General features: G+C 44.5%; 1 protein-coding gene across 18 annotated transcripts in view; it reads left to right on the top strand.

Moving 5' to 3' along the window:
* Positions 1-1,225: 1,225 nt before the first annotated feature.
* The window catches only part of TCF7L2 (transcription factor 7 like 2), a 181,655-nt gene continuing 160,092 nt past the window's right edge, over positions 1,226-22,788 (top strand). For all 18 annotated transcript variants that reach the window (XM_055719586.1, XM_055719583.1, XM_055719590.1 and 15 more), the window contains exons 1-3: positions 1,226-2,124; positions 2,484-2,550; positions 2,743-2,867. In XM_055719586.1, the coding sequence (XP_055575561.1) occupies positions 1,936-2,124; positions 2,484-2,550; positions 2,743-2,867 (381 nt within the window). In that variant the 5' untranslated portion in view covers positions 1,226-1,935. The remainder of the gene's footprint in view (positions 2,125-2,483; positions 2,551-2,742; positions 2,868-22,788) is intronic.

Below are 22,788 nucleotides of genomic sequence, written 5' to 3'. Positions count from 1 at the left end.
ATTTAGTACAGCCCGTCCCCTGCTTTCAAACACCATTTCCATTAGGCAATTTACTAATTCCCATTGAAATTACTGTCTCTGCCCCCCCCCCCCCCCCCCGCCCCACTCCCCTCCTTTTGTTCCGTGCCCATGTTAAAGTTTCCAATTGACTCGTCCATTGTTACAATTTGTCACTGCTGGAAGATCAATTTGTTTTCCCCTTCCCCTCACCACATTATATTCGGGTAACAGATGCCGTTTCTCGCATCTGCATTATTCTGCTCCCCATTTTGTTGCCGTGCAGGCAGAGCCCCGGCCGGGCGCTCCTGCACGAAGGCGCAGCCCCGAGCCCGAGCGCAGCCGCCCTCGCCGGGCGGGCGGCCCCGCTGCCCCGCCGGGACCCCCGCCGCCACCCCCCCCGCCGCCCGCCGGGACCCCCGCCCCCCCCGCCCCCCAGCCGCGGGGACCGGCCCACTTTCACTTTGATTTTCCCCAGCGTGATGTTTACGCCATCACAACTTTTCACTTCTGAAGTCTGGGAGTCCTTGATTCTCCGTCCTGCCATGCTAATTAACTTCCTAGCAGTCACATTCCTTTTCCTCCCTTTTTTTTTTTTTTTTAAACATCAAGGACCAAAAAAAATACGCTGCCTTACTATAAGATAATTTGGAAATATCTGATCCGTGCGAGTGATCTCGCACATTTTCATCCTACGTGTTATAACCACCAGAAATGCAAGGCGCAAGTGCTGCTTAAAAAAAGGCTTTTACTATATTATAGCGTTTATTAGGATTGGAGTTTCTTACCTCCAACGAGTAGCAAGAAAAATGTTAACGGTTTCAAAAATATTAAAAAAAAAAAAGGCACAGAACCCCACCACCCTGTAGTCACATGTACACAAATAATAAGGGCACACATCTTTCAGGAGAATCCGGGCTGCACGGAGATGACATGTTTATTAACGCCCAGTATGCAAAAGTTAGCGCCTGCCGAGGAGCGAGGGCAGGGGCACCCGTTCGGGTGCTTTCCGCTCGCTCCCCCCGTCCTGCAGCTCTCAGCTACAGCGCAAAAAATATTTTTTTATTTTAATTTTTTTTTTTTTTGCCCTCCCTCCCGTTTTGCGCGCCGCCCCCCCAGCGGCGGCCCCCCCGCTCCCCTCCCCTCCCGCTCCCATGCCAAAAAGGATCATTGTTAGTTTCCTACTTCCCCCACCCCCCTCCCCCTCCCGCGCCCCAGACCTGTTTATTTATGCAGACGTCACCGGGGAGCCCCCGCCCCCTCCTGCATCTCATTAAGTGCCTGGTGTGTTTCTCGCTCCCTGTCAATAATCCCGGATCCCAGACTTCTCCGTTCCTCCGGATTTCGATCCCCTTTTTCTATCTGTCAATCAGCGCCGCCTTTGAACTGAAAAGCTCTCAGTCCAACTTCAACTCACTCAAACCCGAGCGGCACAGGCTCCCAATATCCGCGGCGGCTGCCCCCCCGTTACAGCTGACTTCTTGGGTTTGTTTGTTGCATTATTTCCCCCCCCCCTCCCAAGCCCCCCCTCCCCCCGTCTATATATTTTTTATTATTATTAATTTTTTCGTGAGTGCGTGCGCGGGTGCGAGTGCGTGTGCGCGCAGTGCACGCCGACCAGCTCCCTGGAAGAAAGAAAGAGAAAATCCCGAAGAAGGAAAGGAAGAAGCCTAAAGTCACTGGTGCAAAGGAGCAAAGAAGAGACATTTCCCTCCCCTCCTCCTCCCTCTTTTCCCCTCCCCAGGAGGAAAAAGAAGGGGAAAAAAAAGAAACTTTCACCTTGGACTCTTCTTTTTTTGGTGCAAACTTTCCCCCCCCTCCCCTCTTCTTTTCTCCTTCCCCCCCCCCCCCCCCATTCCCCTATTTTTTTTTTCTTGGTTTTTTTTCCCCCTTCCCCTTTTTGCAAAATTGCTACTGGTGGGGTGAGCCAGGAGGAAAATGCCGCAGCTGAACGGCGGTGGAGGGGACGACCTGGGCGCCAACGATGAACTGATCTCTTTCAAAGACGAAGGGGAGCAGGAGGAGAAGATCTCCGAGAACTCCTCGGCCGAGAGGGATTTAGCTGATGTCAAGTCGTCTCTCGTCAATGAATCAGAAACGAATCAAAACAGCTCCTCAGACTCGGAGGTACGGGGGAACCCCCCGCGGGGCCGTTGCGGGGCGGCGGGCGGGCGGGGGCCGCGCTGCCTCGCCGGGGCCGCGGCCGGGGCCGGGGGCGCCGCGCCGGGTCCCGCTCCCGCCGGCGCCCAACTTTCCTCCGCGGCACCAACTTGTAACGATGCCTTCTGTTTTGTTCTGTTTGTTTCTCCCTTCCACCGTCCCCCCGCACCTTTTCCCTTCTTCTCCTTCGCCTTTTATTCCTTCCCTCCTCCCTTCTCTCCCCCCCCCCCCCCCCCCAACAAAAAAAAAACCCACCAACACCCCACCACCCACCCCAACCACCCCCCTCCCCAACTGCCCCACGCCGACCCCCGGCTCGCTCCCAGGCGGAGCGGCGGCCCCCGCCTCGGTCCGAAACTTTCAGAGATAAATCCCGGGAAAGTTTGGAGGAAGGTGAGTACGGCGGGCCCGGCCCCGCCGCCCGTCCGCACCGCCGCCGCCCCTCCGCCGGGCGCCCGGCTCCTCTTTTTGGGACACTTTCTAAAAAAAGTTTTCCTCCCCCCCTCCCCCCCTTTCCTTCCTTTCTCTTTCCCCTGTTGCCCCCTTCCTTCCCCGCTCCCGCTCGTGTCTCCCCCGCCATGTTAGCTGCGAAGAGGCAAGATGGAGGGTTGTTTAAGGGCCCACCATACCCGGGTTATCCCTTTATAATGATCCCCGACCTCAGCAGCCCGTATCTGCCCAATGGATCGCTCTCTCCGACGGCGAGAACGGTAAGTGCCTTTTTTTTCCCCCCTCCTCTCCTTTCCTCTCCTCTCCCCCCCTTCCCCCGGCTCCCGCCGCCGCCGCGCTCCCCGGTGCCCCCGCTCGCCCGCCCCGGCCGCCGCCCCCTCCCCCGCGCCGTGCAGCAAACTTTCCAAACTCCGCGGGCCGCGGCGGGAGGGGGTTTGTTTACACTTCGCCATATTTCCTATTTTTTTTTTCCCTTTTTACTTTTTCCTTTTTTTTTTTTTTTTAAAAAAAACTTTCAGTTCTATGGGCAGTTTTCTGGAGCCCTCGTAATCTCCCCTGCGGGGGGGTGGGGAGAAAAAACCCCCAACAACTCCCCCAAACAAAATCCAAGCAACACCTAATCCAGCCACAGAACAAAACTAGAAATAAATGAAAAAAAAAAAAAAATAATTGAGGAGTTGCTTTTTCCCCCCCCGGCTCCCCCCATCACTCCCCTCTCCCCTTCCGTGGGGAGGAGGGGGGGGGGTTCTCCCGGCCGAGTCTTGGATCCGCTCCTCCAAACTCCTCGTTTTCCATAGTGATCCGTCGCCTCCTGCCCTCCTCCGTGGCGGCTGGGCCGGCTCCCCCTCCCCTTTCCTCCCCCTTAACCCTCTCCTGCCCGCCCCCGGCCTGCGGGAGCGGCGCCTTCACCGTGCCCGGCGCGGGGCGACGGCCCCTCCCGGCCGCGGGCGCCGCGAGTTGTGCCCGGCCTCAGCGCGGCGGCCCGGGGCCGGGGTCCTGTCGGTGCGGCGGCCCCGCCTGCCCGGAGCGCTGCCGGGCCGGGGCTGGGGGCGGCCGGGGGGCCGGGGCCCTCACCGGGGCTGTGCGGCGGCAGGCGGCCCGGCGGCGCGCTCCGTGCGTGCCGGGCGCTGCGGGGGCGCCGCGGGGCAGAGCCGAGCGGGGGGCTGAGGCCGGCGGCGCGGATCGCCGCGCTGAGCTCCGACAACCACCACCAAATAATCTAACAAGTCGAGCAAAATTCCTCCTGGAAGTGTGCTGGCCGAAAAACAGTTTGCTGAAAGCGTCCGGTTTTTTGTTGTTTGTTTTTCTTTTTTTTTTTTTTTTTTGGCTCGTGTGTTTCTGGGCTTTTTGGTTTTGGGTGGGTTTGTAATTTTTTTTATTATTATTTTTATTTTTTTTTTTTTTTAGCCCAGGGCTCGGTGGCAGGGGTGTGCTTGGCTGCACGCCTTGTGCCTGGAGATAGAGCAAGTTTTAACCCAGATCCCAGGAAACTTTGGGATCTGCTGGTGGGTTTGCAGTCCCAGCTGTTTTTCCGCTCGTAGTGTCGCGGTGTGAGCAGCTCTGCCATCAGATTTCTCAAGTGTCACCTTTTTACAGACTTTTTAAAAAAAATTTTGGGCTAAACCGGCTAAATCCACTGGGAATACAAAACGCTACGTGTTCCTACCAATGGGTTCAGCATTGCTGTTTTGTTTCTGCTGGGTGTTTCTAAATCTGAAGCGTCCCCACCATCACCATGTGTGTTTATACAGTTGGTTTTTTTTTTTTCCCCCTTTCTTCCTTGTGGTAACACGAGATAGCGATTTGCAATAATAGATCTACTGTTTGGTGGATGTTGAAACCGTACTAATGACTGAGGGCTTGGACAACTTCAGTGTATCAGATCTACAAGTGTTTTAAAGCATTAAAATATTAAACATCGGGTCAGTCTTGTTTTCACTTAGTAAAATGTCAGTAGTCCCAGATTAGTAAATGCAGAGTGACAGGGAGGGAGGAAGGAAGGTTTTTTTTTTTTTTTTTTAACTTTGCATATGTTTAGGGCTGCGGTAGGGTTTTATTTTGGTGGCTTGTAAGGCCCCTCTTGCAAGGAGGTGATCCCTGGGACAGTAGCACAGGGGTGACTGCAGTTTGCAATGGTAATGACTGGGAGGGGAATTCAGGGGCTGAATGCATTATATTTTTCCTTTTGAATACAGTCACCCCCATGTATATGGATGACCGGTGATAAATCCCGAGTTCTGCGAGCACCAGGATCCAGATGGCAAAACAATCTTTGTTACTTAGTTGCAAATTGTGGCGCTCAGTAGTGTTTGGGTTTTTTCCCCTTCCTTTTTACCTTAAAAGCATTCCCCCGTTCCAAGTGTGGGTTAATAGGAAGCACACCTCTGCTGCTTTTCTCTTTAAGCGTTTCTCTTACAGCAGCTACAGTTCTTTATTTTTATTTTTTTTTTCTTCATTACCTTTATTACAGCTCCTTTTTCCCTTAGCCTGTGAGGATAGGATCCTTCAGCAGTTAGCTTTCCTGGAAGCATTCTTCCTCCCCTTGCTCTCCCCCCAGTTAAAAAAGGCCTCCATAGGAATGTTGGGTTTGTGTGAATTAAAGGTACTGTACGGAAGATGACAGGTTGGTTGATTGTTGGTATGGCAGGTGGCCTGCTCCTGTTATCAGATGGATTCTGAAAGGATATTTCCACACTCAATAGGCAATTTTCTTATTTCCACATCCAGGCTCCAGCAACCCTCTCCTATCTCCTTAACCTCACTTGTTCATGTTCCCTGTGCTTGCTTGTTTGCCTGCCACTTAATTATAGCCAGGAAAAATTAAAGTTGTTTATTTAGGCCTGAGAGCAGAATATTATAAAGATTCAGCGGGATAGCTGTTGTCCGTCACACACTGTCTTTAGGTGGATTCTAGTTCTCTGCTGTACCAGCTTTCAATTCCAGACCAACTAGATCTTTCTGTCTCCTGTTTGGGTGTTTTTGGTTGGTGGGTTTTTTTTGTTTGTTTTGTTTGTTTGTTTTGGTTTTTTTTTTTGTTGTGTTTTTTTTTAATACAGGTTGGAAAGGCATAGATCATTCTGCATAATTTTGAATTTTATTTTTCTTTATGTAGTTTTTTCTGAAGCCATATTTGTTGAGTTTTAGAGCATGCAAGGTAAAGAGGTGATGCAGATATGCAGCAAAATTGCTTTTCCTTTCCTTTTGCTGTTGTAGAATCTTAAAGGTCTGTGGGTGTGGTTTTTTTGTTGTTTGTTTTTTTTTTCCCCTGGCTTTTTTTCCCCCTTTTTGTTTTATTTGGGTGTGTAGGGGGATTATTGTGTTTTGCAAATGTACCTGTAATTGTCTGTTCAAGAGCAAACTCGTGGGCAGCAATTTCTGCTTTACTGCTTTAGGAATGTGAAGAATTATGAAGTATCATAAAATCTGCGTACGATGAATAATATTATCTCAAGAATAATGCTTTAAATACTGCAGTCTCTTTACGAAGCTCGATAGGAATGATTTTACTTTTAAAAGCCAAAGATGTTTTGCATGCTAATCTTGCTTTTGATAGAATACTGTGGATTGCTTTTAAGCATAGATGTGGACTAAATAGAGGTCTAGCCAAATAGTAATGAAGTAATGCATCTGAGAGTGCCAGATCCATACTAACGCTTGCAGAGGGACTGGGGTAGCTGTCTGTTAGGGATAATAAAGGAGAATGTTTTCCTTTCAGAGTTGGAAAATGAAGAAGATGGTGTATTTAATTTTTACCCTAAATTTAGGTCCTGGTTAATGCTTTCGGTGAGCAATGGTTGCATTGTGTTTTGAGAAAACCCAGCTGGCAGATATTTTTATTTTTACTAGTGCTTTTGCATCTTCCTTTCCCCTAAATTGTTGCTTGCTGAGTAAGACTGTAGGAATAAGCTTGCCTTTGGCCCTGAAGTTTGGGAGTTGGGAATAGCTGTGGTGGAGAGTAGCCCCCTCACCTAGATTTTGCGTTCAGAAAGAAACTTTTTTCTTTAATTAACTTGAAAAATTGATGTTTTCCTTTATCTACTGAATCAAACAACATAATCCTTCTTGATACAAAAGCTGTAGACCCTGGGGTGTGAAGGGTTAATGGTGGTCCTTTTTTTTTTTTCCCTCCCTCCAATTGTTTTGACAACACTTTTCAAAGTGTGACATTCCAAGCCCTTGCAATACAATGTAATATTACTGTAATTACACAGGTCATTACATTTTAAATAGAGAACAATAAAATGCTTATCGCACTGAAAAAGAACAGGTGTTCTTGCCCTTCTTTGGTATTTATGCTAATTGTTTTTCATCTCCTTCAGAAATATTTATGGCTGGCGTGTTAAGGTTTCAGCCTCGATGTGACAATATTAATTCTTTACTAATCTTTATGGTTGAGGTTTAATGTCTGCAGTATGGATTATAGTATTAACGTCCACCAACTAGTTTAATAATGTAGATACAACTTAATATGTCAGCACTTTGGTACTTTATGACACGTAGCTATTAAGTGGAGAGTGAATTATTTGCTTTTTTTTTAAAAAAAATTTGAATGGACATGCTTTTAATAAAGTTTCTGGACTTGTTTAAAAACAAGCTATTAAATAAGAACTGATGATCCTGTGGCGTAAATCAAATGCAACCTCCATAAAGAAACTTTCCTCATGCTTAATTAGGTAGATTGCTGAATCACTCTGCTATAGCATTAGCATAGCTGGTGTACAATGGCAAACAGACTGTGTTTGTTAACTCATTTTCGGTGAAGAAGCTGATTTATTTTTAATTCTTGCTCTCTCTCTCTTTCTCTATTTTTCTGATAAGATTTCATTCTGGAGCAAATGCTGCACTGCTTAATCAATCAGCTTCTCTTTAGGGGGCTATGAAAATTAGTTAGAGAAAAGTTTCATGTTTCTTGGACCTTGCAAAACAATATAATGCAGTACTGTTAACTTGAGTGTACAGGATAATTGCAGGACTGCACTTCATTAAAAATAATATTTGCTTTGGAAATCGAACAATTTTAATAGGTGCACCAGTGGCTGATCTGTACTGAAAAAAAAAATACAGTAGATGCCTTTCCAGGTTTTTTGAATGCATTCATACATGGACTGATGATGTTGAGTAGGGTGGGTTTTTTTTCCTCCTTCCTCTTCGTTTTTTGTTCAAGCAAATATGTGCTGATTTGTCAGCTGAAGATGGAGGGGGGGGAGGAGTATGTTGCAGCTTTCATTGGAGCTTGTAAACCAGAATGTAGGTAAAAATGTTTTAAATTTGTCAAGATTTTCATGACTGGGCCCCAAAATCAGATAAAAAATGTGGTGTAGAGAAAAAGGACAGCTGCAGATTTTTTGTGTGGACGTGTGTTTCTGTACCATGACTAAAAACTCTGAGGACCTTTTCCCAGCTGTCTGGGAGTTATGTGGAAGTTGGATTATTGGCAGTTAAGCATGAGACAACCTGGATTTAGCAAATGCTCTCCTACACAGGAAGCAGATGACATTATCCTGGGGGAAGGGAGGAGAGCCTTCTCCAGGCGCAGCTCGGGGGGAGCCGCCTGCTCCCCCCCCAGCCTCCCAGCAGCCAAAAATGAGCCAGGGCTGGCGAGGGGCACCTATAAATATAAAAGCGGTGGGGCTGCCAGCTTGGGGTTTGGGGGGAAATCAGACACTGTGCTCCCACATTGGGGCCGTTGTGAGAAGTTTTGCTTTGGGGGCATTTGTGAGGGTTTTTTTTTTTTTTTGGTGGTGGGGTAAGTTTAAAGCTCTGTTCCCCGGGCGTCTCCTCAGTACTGCGTCCTGGCAAATATGTAAGTAAGCCTTAAAACTTTGACTTCTAATTGGGCACATTTGTGAAGGAAATGGTTAATTTTACAACCAAAGGCAAACTTGCACCTCGACAGGTCTGCTGAAAGAAATGTGCCACAGTCGTTTGCTGGCAAGCACCGCAGGGTCATAAATCCATGGGGTTTATTTACAGCCTATAACACTTATGAATGTTAAGATATTTGACGCCACGCTGGCCTTATAATATCCAAGGTCCACAGACACTGGCAGTGGGTCAAATTTCTTTCACTAATTATAAGCAATGAGAGATGGAGTGTGGTGCTGGGGGTGTGTGGGGGAGATATGGAAATCCTCTCTCTCCCCACCCAAAAGCAAAGAATATTTCTGCTCCTCCTCTCAACTGCTGGTTTATGTTTGTGCCTTTTGGTTTTGGGTTTTTTTTTTTTGTGTGGGGTTTTTTTTTTTTTTAAAGTAGGCTCCGAAGTTTATAATTAACACTTGCAGTGCTGTAAAGGCTGGGCTGCGGATGACGCAGCCAGGCTGAAGGAGGGAAGAAGTTTAGCCCAGCTCATATGCTTTATAGAGGTCTCAGTGATATTGTGCAGTATTTCCTAGATACCGACACAAGCAAACATTTAAAGACAGATGACACCTGGAAACGTCCTTTAATTTTCTCACATACCACTGAGCTGGGAGGAAAAAAAAATTGCATCAGGTTTTATGCAAAAGGTGGATGCTTGGAAATACACGTATCAGACTGGTTCGTGCGTGTAAAACGGGGCCTCTTAAAAAGAGGCAAAAGCCCACCTTAAGGGAGAACGTGTGCTGAATTAACTAAGGTGTTGGGGTTCAAGGCAGTTTTTAGGGGAGAAGCCCTGTGTCCTGATGGAAAGGGTCAATCTGGGATGGATGTGTAGGTCAGTGTGGAGGGGTGAGGGGAACCAGGGGGACGTGCCAAGGGTGAAGTCTGGGGGGAGGGGGGTAACCGGGGGTGGGGTGGGGGGGGCACACAGCAAGAGCAGAGGCTGCTGGAGAGTAACTGGAGGACAAAGGAGGGATGTTGGAGTTCGAGGAGGAAAAATCCTAGAAACTTGGGGGGTGGGGGGGTGGGGGGACTGCTGGTATTTGAAAGGATGGTTGGAGGGGAAGCTTGGGATCTGGAGATTGACTCTTAAGTGTCAGGAAAGTCTGGGGCCTAAGGAGAAACAGTGCTTTACTCAGCAAAGCTCGTTATTCTCGGCTCACTCCCCATTAAACATGCTTTCCTAGAGTGGACAGTCAGATTGGAAGTGCTGCTGTCCTGTCTATGTTGTGTGTGTGTATGTTTTAACAAGATAATGCGATTACTCAAGTATGCCTAGGTATTACTTTTAGCTTTAATTTCTCCAGCAGCTGATTTCAGGTTCCCTGTAGGTTACTGTTGTGTGTGGAGACTAACTTAAGAAAAAGGCAGGGTTATGTGTGTGGTGGAAAGCTGCGCTCCTTTGCCCATATGTTTTTCTTCTAAGAGTCATGTAAAACCCGACTTAAAAAAAAGGGAAAAAAAAAAAAAAAAGAAAGAGGTGGCTGTCAATTTGGCCCTTCCACAAATAGCTGTACAGTTTTGTTGAAGGTTTTATGCATTTCCCTAATCAATGGAGCACTGTGACTTATTAGCCCGCAGGGACAGATCCGAATCCCCCAGCACCGCGCTGCAAAGCTGGTGTGGTATTGTACCTTTTTAACAGGTTATCAACAAGGATGTTCCTCTGGTTCCCAAGACTCTTCCCACCCCCTCCAGCATCTCCCCCCTCCAATTCTTTCCGGCAAAATCTGTTCAGTCTCGCGCCTTTGTTTTAGGTTGGCTAAACCCTCGACCCTTATTCTGCGTGGGGTCACGCTCAGGCAACTGGGCAGTGCTGAATGAGTTAAGTCGCTGGCTGAAGTTTGGCTTCATGCAACTAAATTTGAGGCCTGGTAGGCATTAGCAGGGCACAGCACATTTACAGAGCTTAATTAGTACGCGCTGTAATTGTTCATGGTCTGCCAGAAGGAGTAATGTTCAGGAAAAGTGGAGTCGTTCTTCTGCAGTCTTCAGTTTTAAAACGATAAATCACTTGCATATTTGTGCAGTGATTCAAATGGAGCTGAGACCTCTCCATCTCAACATGTGGTAAATTGTAAAGTCAATGAATTGCAGATGTAGGGTACAGCAGATTCTCTAAGAAAATGCAGAATGAATGGGGAAGGGTGATGCTATAAATATGTACTGAGAAGATAACTGGGTTTCTGCTTGCTGTGCCAATTATGATGTACTAAAGATATTAGCAATTTTGTTTTAATGTATTTATTTTGAATTTCTTTAAACTAAATATAGGGGTACCATGTTACTTCACTTGGTGAGGTTTTTATTAATGCTCTAGAACAATGGGTTTCATATGGAAATGTGCGTGATAGCCACATTAACACAAATTAATTCATCATGGGCAATGCTGTAGCTGTTCCTAGAGGAGCTTATAACGATGGGACACTTTAAAGTGTGGCTGCAGCAACTTATAAGAAGTGTTATGATAGTGGGTGCCTTTATATTCTCATTGGGGTAAATGCTGGGAATATTATATACCTCGCCATAGCATTTTGTATCTCCCTGTAATTCCTTCCAACTCCAAAGAGACTTTTTGGGTGCATTAATCCGACAGCCTAGAGCCTATTTTAAAAAAGCAAAACACAAACAAAACTACACTATACAGACTGACATCGTAAATACCGTGTATTGTTTTTTTTTGAATGCGGAGAATGTGTGTCACTCTTACTGCTGTGAAATCTTGTCTTCCTTGGGCTTGGTCCAAGATCCATTGAAGTCAGTGGAAAAAAGGCTTCTATTAATAATGAAGGGCTTTGGATCAGGCCCCGTGTGTCTTGAACTAACGGCCAACTTCTTCAAAAGTGGATAAAGGTATTGAAAAAGCCAAACTCAACTAAATGTCATATTGATATATTGCTGGTTCTGTGGCGTCGTTCACTCTTGGGGAAAAAAAAAAAAGTTATGTTTCCAGTGGTATGCTCTTAAACGAGCCCCTGCTTCTGCAGTGTCTGACTTTCCCAGAGAAGTGCGGAGCATCCTGGCAGAATCAGGATTTGATCTGAGGCTGTGTTGCATGTCAATACTGCTTTTCTAATATGAGTAGGTGGATTTGTATGGAAGTTGTAAAAGTTAATGATTGTTCTCTGACTCATACGCTGCTGGTTTCAGCAAAGAAGAAATGATGACAGTAAAATGATAGAAATTACAGGAGACAAGTAGGCTTTGGTGAGCGGAGAATGGATTTGTGTTGTTTGAAATGTTTTTGCTGCTTGCTGAAGGAAGTGCAAGGAGGGAGAAGATGGGAGCGCAGCTTCTTTTGGGGGTCAGATATTTTGTGTACCAAACTTCTGCAGGTATTTGGCCAGGAAGGGAGGCTGAATTCAGGAGGGACTCTGTGGTGTTAAAGGTCTCATAACCGTTTTGTTAGTCCTACCGATACAGTTAGTCCTGCCTAACTGTTTCCCCCTCTTGGCAGAACAGGTTTTAATGCCCTAGGCTCTGTGGGAAGTACGATTGCATGCCTCATGGCTACCAAGTAGGAATATATAATTGAGCTCGACTAGTATTATCTCACAGCTTTGTAGGGCTCTCCAGACCGGTCCTGTGGTGTGAAAGATGCTGTATACAACACAATCGGTCTCTGGTTTTTAATTCATTAGTAATGTTGATGCAGCTGAGACACCAGAAAAATCCAAAAGGATGTGGGAAATAATAGTTAGAAAATGCCAAACTGAAAATAGTGCAAAGGGACTTTCTGGGGAATATGAAAGATTCTTGGATGTTGATACAATAGAAACAAATCATCCTATTTTAGGAAAGGGAAAAATAGAGCAAGAAAAGGTGGGGGTGTACCTCTCTGAGTACATCCAGACTCTCACTGGAGTCAATGATTCCTTAAATAATCTGGAAAAAAACTGAGGCTATAGGCTGTTCTATTCTAGAGACAAGCCACTACATTGATTTCTGTTTTTAACTGATGCAAATATTTAATAAAGGTTCTCTTGGAACTGCTTTAAAACCTAGCCTGAATAATTTTAACTTGGTTAAACCAGTGAACTGGTTTGGGAGCATACACGGTAAGAGGTTTACATTGGTTTAATTAGGTTTAAGAGATTTATAAAACCAGGGCCGCTATGACATAGACAAGGTCTAGAAGATGGCATATAGATGCTGCATTGATCTACACCCAGGCTGAACAGACTGCTATTGAAATTACGCTATTATGAATGTTTGCCAATAATAAAGAATCCAGGGGAAGGTATGACCTTGAACAAACACATCAGAAGAATAAGATGGCAATCAGTGTTTCTTCCTTTGTTTTCTCTGGGACATTGGCAAAAAGGTTTTCTCCCTTTCGAAGGAGTTACAGATTATAGCTGTCTGTCTGGAAGTCAAGTTTTTGAGATTTTTAATGTTATTAACCAAATGTCTCAGTTTACTTCAATCCCTGTTACGTTCTCTTATGGACTTTTTCTTAATGCTTAAACTACACCATAAAATATAGCTTAAAACATGCCTATGTCAGTGTAAAAAAAAAAAAAAAAAGTTACTTTACAGGAGCTAGTCACAAACATAACTACTGTACCAGTCACAAAGCTGCTGCGTAAAGAATATCCACAGAGCTTATTTTATCTGGATAGCAGCTAAATATCTTTACAATCCCCAGGGTTATTAAAGGCCAAATGCCTGGTACACGTATAGTTTATTTTCCATTGAAACCTGTTGCTCAACTACAGTACTTGAAAGTACTTTGTTTTTAATGTCATAAATATGAAATTAAATGTCATAAATATGAAATTAAATGTCATAAATATGAAATTAAATGTCATAAATATGAAATTAAAAAGTGAAAACTAGAACCTGGGTGTAGCTGGGTGGTTGTAAACACGAATTGTGTCGCTGTGCTGCTGGTGTGTCGAATGTGGGGATCCGACTGGTTACGTGGGCACATCTGTGTACATGCATGCGATGTATATTATTTGTGAACGTACACTCGGTTATCAGGTGTCTATTCAATTTTAATTGACAATATGAGATTCCTGTGGTTACTCTGTGCACAGATTGCCTTGGGGCTCTACAGGGTTTGTGGGAAGAAAAGCCTTGACAAGTTTCCATTAAGCCCTGAATCAGGCAATTGGAAAAGAGGAGAATGAAAGGAGCTGAAAAGAGGGACAACTTGTTAGTGTTGCATTCTGCGCTTGCAACGAGAAACCTCTTTTAGACAAGAGTGGTTCTCAGGCCAAGAATTTCAAACTCGCGGAGAAACCTGTCCAGAACACAAAAGTTGTTTGAACGGGGTGCAGAATTGTCACAGTAATTAGAGCAATCTCCGTTTACTGAGTGGCAGCCTTTATAAAGGACAGGGGATAAAGGGTTCAAATTCATCTTTCTCTCTCTGATTCACTTCTGATGAACTGCCTCTGTGTATGTATGTGTATATGAAGGAGTGTGTGTGTGTGGCCATGTTTTCAGCTACTCATCATTCGATTGCCCTTGTTTTAAAAGTAGAAGGACTTGGGTTTCTTCTTCCTGCCTTGAATGGCATTTTCAGGCGTTTTTCTTTTATTTATTTGGTTTTTTGTTGGTGCTCTGATTTGATATACAGACATAAGAGTATGCTTTGGGAAATGTGCTTGTGCTCTGCTGGAAGGGGAACCCCAAATATTTCTCAGTCAGTTTCTTCTCTTATTTGATCCCACATCTTTGACTCTTAGGAGCAGTCCCATTATTTTTAATAGGATTACTTGTGGAAGCAAGAAAAGTGAATGAATAAGGCTTGGACCCTTAAAGTTTATCCTCTTGCCACTGCAAGGTCTGTCCAGAACTACGCAATCAGCTGAAGTTTTTCCATTGCTCTTATTAGGAGAAGGATCAAGCCTGCAGATTACATGAGGCTGAGCCTTGTAAACAAGCCAAATAAAACTATAAAAATCAGAGTTGTTACTGTGTGTGATGCAGGAGCGTCTGGAGACCTTGGTCTGGGATCCTTTTGGTCAGACCCTGCACAGAGAAAAATGGGAGTGAATAAGCGAGCGAGCAGTGTGGGTGTTCTTGCTCAAGGAAGAAAATGTGACTGCTAAATTTCTTGTACGCCTTTACTTTTAAAGAAAAGAAAATATTAAGCTCCTTGGTTTTCTTCAGTAATCATCCTGGGTGCAATGTTGGTGATTTTGGTGTCCATTTACTTAGCTGTTCAGGCTTTGTGATTGCCTTTTATTTATTCTCCCTGAAGTAATGTAGGGTCTCTGCTTTGTAAACGCTTGGAGGTAGCGACCTTGGCCAATTTACTTAATCATTTAGTCAGTGTTGTGTTTCTTCCCTTCGTTCACCACTACATGTGAATGCGGGGTAGGGGGCAGGAGGAGAGAGCGAGAAGAGCCCTTTGGGCTGATGTCTTTGCCCTGTCTTGTGTTTCTCTGTATCATGTTGCCTTCAAGGCCTGTGGCACGGCTGCTTAGATGTTTTGTTGGGACCCTGTTTTGTTGGGACCCTGTGAGTGTTGTATGCTGCATTCATCCTCCTTTCTTCTCTCCTGGAGACCTGGGATCAGCCAGCATCTGCACTGGGTTCCTAAGATACAAACCAGAGGAAAAAGGAAGGTCTTGCTGCTGATTACGGAAATATTGTTAAAGCTAATAAATACTCATGGCTGTGAAAGTTGTAGCTCAGAAGTCATGTGCAGTTTTTGTGCAGATTTTTTTTTTCTTCTTTTTTTCCCTCCACCTCCACCCCCCTCAGTTATTTTCCACTGGATGATGGCGATGAAGAATTTGGCTAGATCTGTTTATGTTTGAGCAAAAAAACATCTAGTTTTTTCACAGAGTTGGCCCCTAGCATGAAAAAGCTGTGGAAAAATTGCTTGTCTTGGAGGTTGCCTTGCAAAAATGCTTGTTGATGTTCAGCAAAGCGCACTTCTGTATGCAGTTCCTCAGAGCATGCAGTCCCCTGGTTTGCTTGCCTCGTCTGCAAGCGTGGTGCGTGAATACGGGAGGGGTTTTCTCAACATGTAGAAGTCGTATTGTAGGCACAAGGAGGAGTTGGGGGACAACGATTTTCCTGGCAGTATAGCTTGAATTGCTTATTCAGTGTTGGAGCATAGAGTCGGGTCTTTGTGTTGGACAGTGTCATGGTCAGGTTGAACAATGTCTCTATTTTTAGATGATGCTATTTTGTCTCAACCATTGATGGTTTGCAGACCAGTCGTGTTGTCTGCCATCCTGAAAGAGTACCCAGTGCGGTACTAATTGTACCAGGACTAATTGTTGATGAGAATGTACTTGTTGCAAATTATGGACCTCTCTTGAACATGGCTTTCTCAGTCCTATCCCTTGTGCATTATTTTCTCAGCTGATAATTAATTTCTCAGTTTGGTAATTTGTCAGTAACTGGCATCTCTTCAGTAATGAATGCTCTGTAGTAATTCTCCATCACTAAGGAGTAATTGCTGGCCCTATAAAGTCACTGGTCTCTTTCATTTTCCAGCCAGACAACCTTTCCTGTTATAATGTTATGACCAAGTTATCCATTGCAACAAAGCCTAACTACATCTACAGTCAATGTCCTGGCCATGGCTTGCTACACAGAGAGATATAGAGAAAGAGGGTGGAAGCTGATTTTAAGTTGTGGTCACAAGCAGGAGCTCATGACAGCAGCAGAAAGCTTTTATTTGATTTTACAGCTATGTAAAGTCTAGCTCAGCCTAGAAGAGCAGCTGTTGAGTTTAGTTGAGGCAGTGATGCAGAGTAGCCAATGTCTTCTCGTTGTGTGGCATGTCCTCATGCCTGCTTTTTCTGCCTGGCCTCTTTTTGCTTTTCTGCTTCCCACTGGGGTTGTTTCTTAATGCAGTGGTAAGCGGTTTGGAGGGGCTTCCCTTCCTGGGAGCTGGTGGTGCAAATACAGCTCCTGTCCTGCATGTATGTCAAGCCCACCTCCACGTAAACTGCCTCAAGAACTGTCTTCAGCCCAGCTGGGTCTGTGCATTTGGACATGTGAGGTTGTGGCCGAAATTTGTGATGTCAAGGGGGAGCTTACAAAGTTTCGTTTGGAAACAAAATACTTTGTGAAGCAGGAAGGAGGCTAAACAGAATACTGGAAAGGTGGTGCAAATTCAAAGCAAAAGTTTTTCATGTACACTCCTTGCTGTTGCTGTGGTTTGTGGATCAAAGTAGAAAACTGGCAGTTTTTGGAAATCTTGCGAGTTGCCTGTCAGCATCTGCACATGCCTAAATACCTTTTAAATTTGTTTTTGTTTTTCCTGCTCCTTGAACACATTAGCTAATGCCATAAGGAGTGAGCTGAATTCTGGCTCTTTTCTTCCCCACCCCCCCTGCTGTTGGAATTGTTTGTTAAATTCCAATTATGGGGCTTGTTCAACACCTGTACAAACCCACAGCCATTGTTAAGGGAATAACTTGAGGACAATGGGGTTAACGCAGGTGTACACAAGTGCAGAATTTGGATTGCAAAGTCTCTGTATTACTCTGTGTGCATAAGAAAGAGAAAGCAAGAATTCAGCTTAATTTTTAGATCCCAGATATAATTTGTAGGACAGGCATTTGGAAGAAGGGTAAGTGGGGAGGAGAAGAAATGTCTGAACATGTTCAGACATGGCGCTGAACACACATGAAATGGAAAGTTAAAAGGAAATAAACACTACACTCCTCTTTCCTCCCTACCTCACCCTCATACCACTTTCATGGAGTCACTTTTCAAGGTATAGCTGCACGAAGCTGGTTGGTAACAATCTTGCACACTGATTGCCTTCAGAGTGATCACAGCTAAACCTGAATGTTTGCATGGAACTGAGGTACGGGGACACTGTGCTGGTTTGTGGTGCTAGTGATGACCAACCCCCGCTGCACCCTGATACAATCAATAAGTTGCATTAGATGTATGTTCATGTGGGTACGCTGTTTGGTAGGAGAAAAAACAAGGGAGTTTGGCTGTTTGACACTCCAGTTTTCTTTTCTGTGAAGCTGAACATGTGTGTAGGCTCCAAAGGTCACCTACAGTCTCACGTCTCCAGGGTGACCCTCTTAAGATGGTAAGAACATCAATAAAAGCCAAGAGGATGAGGTCTTAGAGTCTGTTAAGGCATCTCCTTCTGGTATTCTGTTACATTGATTCAGAGACTTAAAGTTTGGTGTAACTGCATGAATATCTAGCAATGGGTCATCTTCCTTTGGGTTAATTCCAGTAAAGGTTAAAAGAGCGAGGTTTGTGCAGAATGAAAGCCAAGTTCCACATCCCTGCTGTCACAAGTGGTTGCAAATGGAGATTGGTTTCCTTTGCAGTTTCATCTTTCTTTGGTTCCTTTTCTACTCATGGCAGTTCCTCTAGGCAAGGATCAAACTTTCTCTATTATCTTAAGTACTCCGTGCATTTGGGGTCCAACAAACCAATAAGTAGGAATGATTATTAGTAGTTAGATAAATGTTCAGATCAGTTTATCCTCTTGGTGATTCACCTGTTAGAACTAATCTTGACTGCTACAAATAGGTTTGGTATTTGGCATTTCAGTTTATGTAGGAGGGGAGAAAACGGCCCTTGCCTGTGAAATGGGTCAGAAGTTACTTGCTGTTCTTTTTCAATGAGCAGTAACTCAGCTGAGTAGCATGGCAGGAGTCTCAGGTATGGAACTGTTTGATCGAGAGGAATTGGTAGTTCCCTGTCTTGTTTATGCACCAACATAACTGTGTGTGCACGGGAGCTCAGAGGAAGATCAGTTACTTTCCAAATACTGTCAGGCAACCTGGCTTATACTGGAGAAACAATCGAGTTCTTTTAATAAAGGTTAATTTGAAGTTATGGAAAGAAATGTTTCTCACTGATTTGAAGCTGTTGGGAAGGTGGCTAAAAATAGTCTTTCAATGAGGTGTCACAGTGTGGTCCACTGGAGATAGGTGGTGGTCTCTTCGGTAGGTAGTGTGACCTTCTCCTGCCGAAGGGTGTACTTGCACTAAGATAATGAGTAGTGATGTGTCCTAAAACTTTAAGTAGATTAACCTCTAAATTGCAAACTGTTGAGGTGATCTTATTTCTTTCTGGCAGGTGATGTAGGTTAGTGGTTCTTTGGTGGTTCTTTGCAGTTGGTGAATTTTGCTGAAACAGATGAAACTTTATGGGTGAAAGATGTAATTTCCTCCTTCTACTTGGATGATAATTTTTAAAAGGTAATTTTTTTTTTAAATGAGTGTATACACACTGAACTAATGGAAGATGAGAATGGTGTTGATATGGTTTTCCTCACAGTATTTACTAATATAGCTTGCATTAGTTTCTGTTGTTTGCACCTGTTTCTATTGTTTTGTTATTTTGTTAGTAACATTATGTACCTGCCTTAGAAATTTGTGTTGTTCAGTCTGTTCTATGCTATGTACAGTTACTACAGCATACTTTGTGTTTAGTTTGTTGAATAGCAGCTATGTGGGGTAGATCATCTTGGAGTTCACTGGAGGCCCCTTTTGTGCAACTAAATAACTCCTTTCTGCTAAGGTAGCAAGATTAGTTTCTTTACTGGGTGCTTGAACAGGCAAGGTGGGCATTGCCTGGCATCTTGCTCTCCCTGATCCCGACGAAGACCCAGGTCCAGTATTAGCTGATTCTAACTCGCATACAGGGTCGAAACCAGGGGAATGATCCTACTGTGCTCAAAGTGATGTCCTATTAGATAACGAAGCCAGAGGAGCTGTTAACATCTGGTGTGGTTCAAATGCTTTTACAACTTGAAGGGGCATTGCCCACCCAAACTGAGTCCTAGACTTTAGATTTCATTTACAGTTCTGTGCCTGCAAAACCTGGCAAACAGAATGGTTCATCCAAGAATTGCAGTAGGATTACTGGGTTTTAATCAAATAAGCCCATCGGTGTAGTCATAGGTACCAAAATCTTGGAGCAGTTAAAAATGGCAGAGGAACTACATCTGAATTAAAATGACTGGTTTTGGATGGCTTAACAGCTACAAATTTATAAAGGTATAATTAGCTGCTCTTCAGGGTAACAGTTCATTTTTCACATAAAGCTTTCTTTAAAAGCTTCAGTAAATGTTTGCAGCTTTTATACAGGCAGCACTGCAAAACAGTGTTGTAAGCCTTGAAAACAATTAAATAGATCTGGTTATGAACCAGGGGTTTGGTGCAGAAATCTGGAAGTGATTGATAGCAAAAATATTAATATCTGGTGTGTGTGTATATATATACACACACAAACAATAATAATATATATAAACATCTAGAATCTATGTAACACCAATATCAATATAATATCTATTAATATAATACCTATAATATATACTTATATGTGTGTCTACATATATTAAGTATGTACGTGTGTGTGTATATGTAAGATTATTTTTTTTTCTGCAACTTTGAGGTCATGACATTTGAGAATTGAGTGTCTGATTATTTTCTTATAATTTAGGAGTATCTTATTTAGAGGAGGGCCTGTCTGTCTGTCTGTGAGAACAGCACTGCCGTTGGGTGCTCTGCTCAGTGGTCACCCTTGGTGTGAACCTGCTGTGTGGCTTCCTCCAAGTCACCTGGTATTAGGCCATTTAAAGACAGGACTTGCAGCATTGCTTGGTGATCTAAAGCCATGGGCATGTCTCGATGGCCAGGTAGTGTTGTTCTCGTGGCTCACGGTTGTGAAGGCAGATGCTTGTGTGGGAGAACGGAGATGTTTCTTACGTGAGCAGAGATAAGTCCCTTGCGTATGAGTTTTCTGAATTCATGGTGAGCTGAACTGTGCTCCTCCAGAGCCCTCCTTCAACTGCAGAGTTACCATCAAGATGTGATCCACTGACAGCTGGAATTCTGAAAGTAGTGGTTGAGCTTCTTCTGAGACTTATCGTGCACAGAGGCAGGTAAACTGTGGTTTGGTGTTGGCTGGTGGGACAACAAAACTTGGTGATGACATGGCTGTGGGACTGCCTGTGTGGTACCTGCGTGTGCTCTGTCCGCAGGTATACTGTGTGCTCATGATGGTTCACTGTGGTTCATGGTACAGCGGGGTGGTCCATGCTGGGAAAAACCTGCTGGAGGCTCAGGTATATTCTTTGATGTTATTCCTTGAACAAACCGGGGCCTTTAAGCCAAACTGCTTGTGCCAGTGGCTGTGTCCTGCTCTGAGGGAGAGCTCACACCCGGGAAGGGTCACCACAGCCCTGGGCAAGTGGGCTGCTCCGAGGGCCAAGTTTCAAGCTCAAGTCACGGTGTAGCTACAGCCCTTTGTGAAAGATCCTGATGAGAGTTTGGGCCCATGATATTTAAATATGCCTGTGGTAATATAATCAGCTGCCACCCACTACTCAGCTTCTAAGCTGATCCTAAAATAACCTTTGGTAGCATGACACATACGAAGCTTCCCTCCCCTCCTGTTTAATCTCCTGTACACAGCCCCAGTGTAATGTTTATATGGCAGTCATAAGGAAGGCTCTGTAGGTGTATCCCGGCCTTTTATGAGAGCATGACACGACCTCAGTTTCTACATTTATCTCCCTGCTCCTTGACGTTCTCATCTCTGCCATGCTTTCAGTTTTGAAATGAAGAAAAGTGGTGTGGGGCGGCTCTGTCTTGTCGCTGGGGTGTGAGCTTCCACTTTCCCAGCTCACTGAGTGCTCAGTGTCCTTTGTGAGGGCACATGGTTTGGACTTCCCCTCTTGTCCCTCCCTTCCCCTATGGATCTTTCACAAGAATAACAAACCATGAATGGATGTTAATGGCTCCGTGCATAGATAGATACGTATACATATATATAGAGCTGTCTGGTTGCTGCGAAGATTTTATTGGTGTAAATTTGGAATATTTACAAGTGGCAAATTCACTGGTGACATTATGCAGACCAGACTAAATGAGCTCTGAAGGGCATTTATAACACCTTCAGACAACCAGCCTTTTTGTTTACAGCAAAGGGGTTTATAAACATCTGTCTGTGTGCATGCGTATATAGATACATTTAAAATGTAGGTATGTATCTATGCCTTTTTTTCTCTGTGAGAAGTACAGAAGTAGCATTAATATTTATTCTGCTGGTTGTCCATAAACCTGCAATTCTGGAACAATAGGGAAGCTGTTGTGTGAGTGCAGTATGGGGATGCCTGTAATTAAGGCCACTTTTTTAAAGTGACATCCCTAGGTGGTCATTTAGGCACCCCTGCAGCTCCTGGGAGGCTGCAGGTAGCGATGGGGTTCTCGGGTTCTCTGCCAGGGTTTGCCAGGCGGTTTCCCCAGCTGGATGGTGGAATGCAGCTTCTTGGGCCAACCCCACATGCTCACAGAGGGCATGCAAGCAATGTAACTTAAAATCCTTGATTTTCTTTGGCCAACAGCTTGAGGGGGAAGAGGAGAAGGGGAGGAGGGTGGAAGGATGGAGAGCGAGAAAATGCCGTTTTGTAGTAGATAAAAACAAAACAATATCCAAGAAACACTGGTGGTTTGAAAGCTGTTTGGAGGGTTTGTATGTTAGAAGTAGTCCCAGCTGAGCGACATTGCTGAGCAGAGTTCAAGCAAGGAGGCCAAAGGTGCAGCATAAATATAGTTTGTCAGAGTGTTGCTGAAATAAATGAACATTATTCCATGGGATAATCATAACTACGTATATGGCATAAATACAGCCATTGAATGGTGCCACAAAATACTTAATGGCTTGTAGTCATTGTACCTTTTGTCCTGGAAGGAAAGGGGTGTGATCCTGTTCCCATTACAGTCAGTGAGCCTTGCTATTGATCTGTGGGATGCTGTGAGTGCAGAGAGTGGGGCTGGACGGTCTGGAGTAACGGTGGGGGGAATAAGTCATTGAGGAACTATTCTGTTTGTTTAGCTTTGATGCAGCGTAGCACTTGGTGCTCACGTGCTTTGTTGTTTTGTTTCTTGTTTTAAATCTATTGTCTTAATTCCAAATGAATGTTTAACAAGGCTGTGCCTAGTAATTTTACAAGTAGCATTAGGAATTCATTCGTGGTGTAAAAGCATTTTGCACAAGAGCTGAACTGCTCAGAGAGGTTGAGAGAAGGTACAGCCGCCTGTCCAAGAGGACACCTCGCTTGGCAGAGGGATGACATTCCTTGTCTGTAGTCTGACTTTTTAATGTATTTTTATTGGCTAATCAATGTACAATAGGAATCCACTCCCTGGTCAACTTAAGCACCACTTAATTGAGAAATAAATGATAAACCCGTTATGCTTTGCTAGTAGAGAACATTTCAGGGTGATTATGGATGCTCTGCTAAATTTTTTGGCATCCCTTGAGTGAGACTAAATCCTTTCCCTCAGGGCAACTCCACAAGCTTGGGTCACATCCTGGCCTTAATGAAGCCAATGGGAGTTTTCTATGGAGATTTTT

The sequence above is a fragment of the Falco cherrug genome, chromosome 9 (genome assembly GCF_023634085.1).
Source record: "Falco cherrug isolate bFalChe1 chromosome 9, bFalChe1.pri, whole genome shotgun sequence".
NCBI lineage: Eukaryota > Metazoa > Chordata > Aves > Falconiformes > Falconidae > Falco > Falco cherrug.
This window is presented reverse-complemented; position numbering and strand designations above follow the sequence as displayed.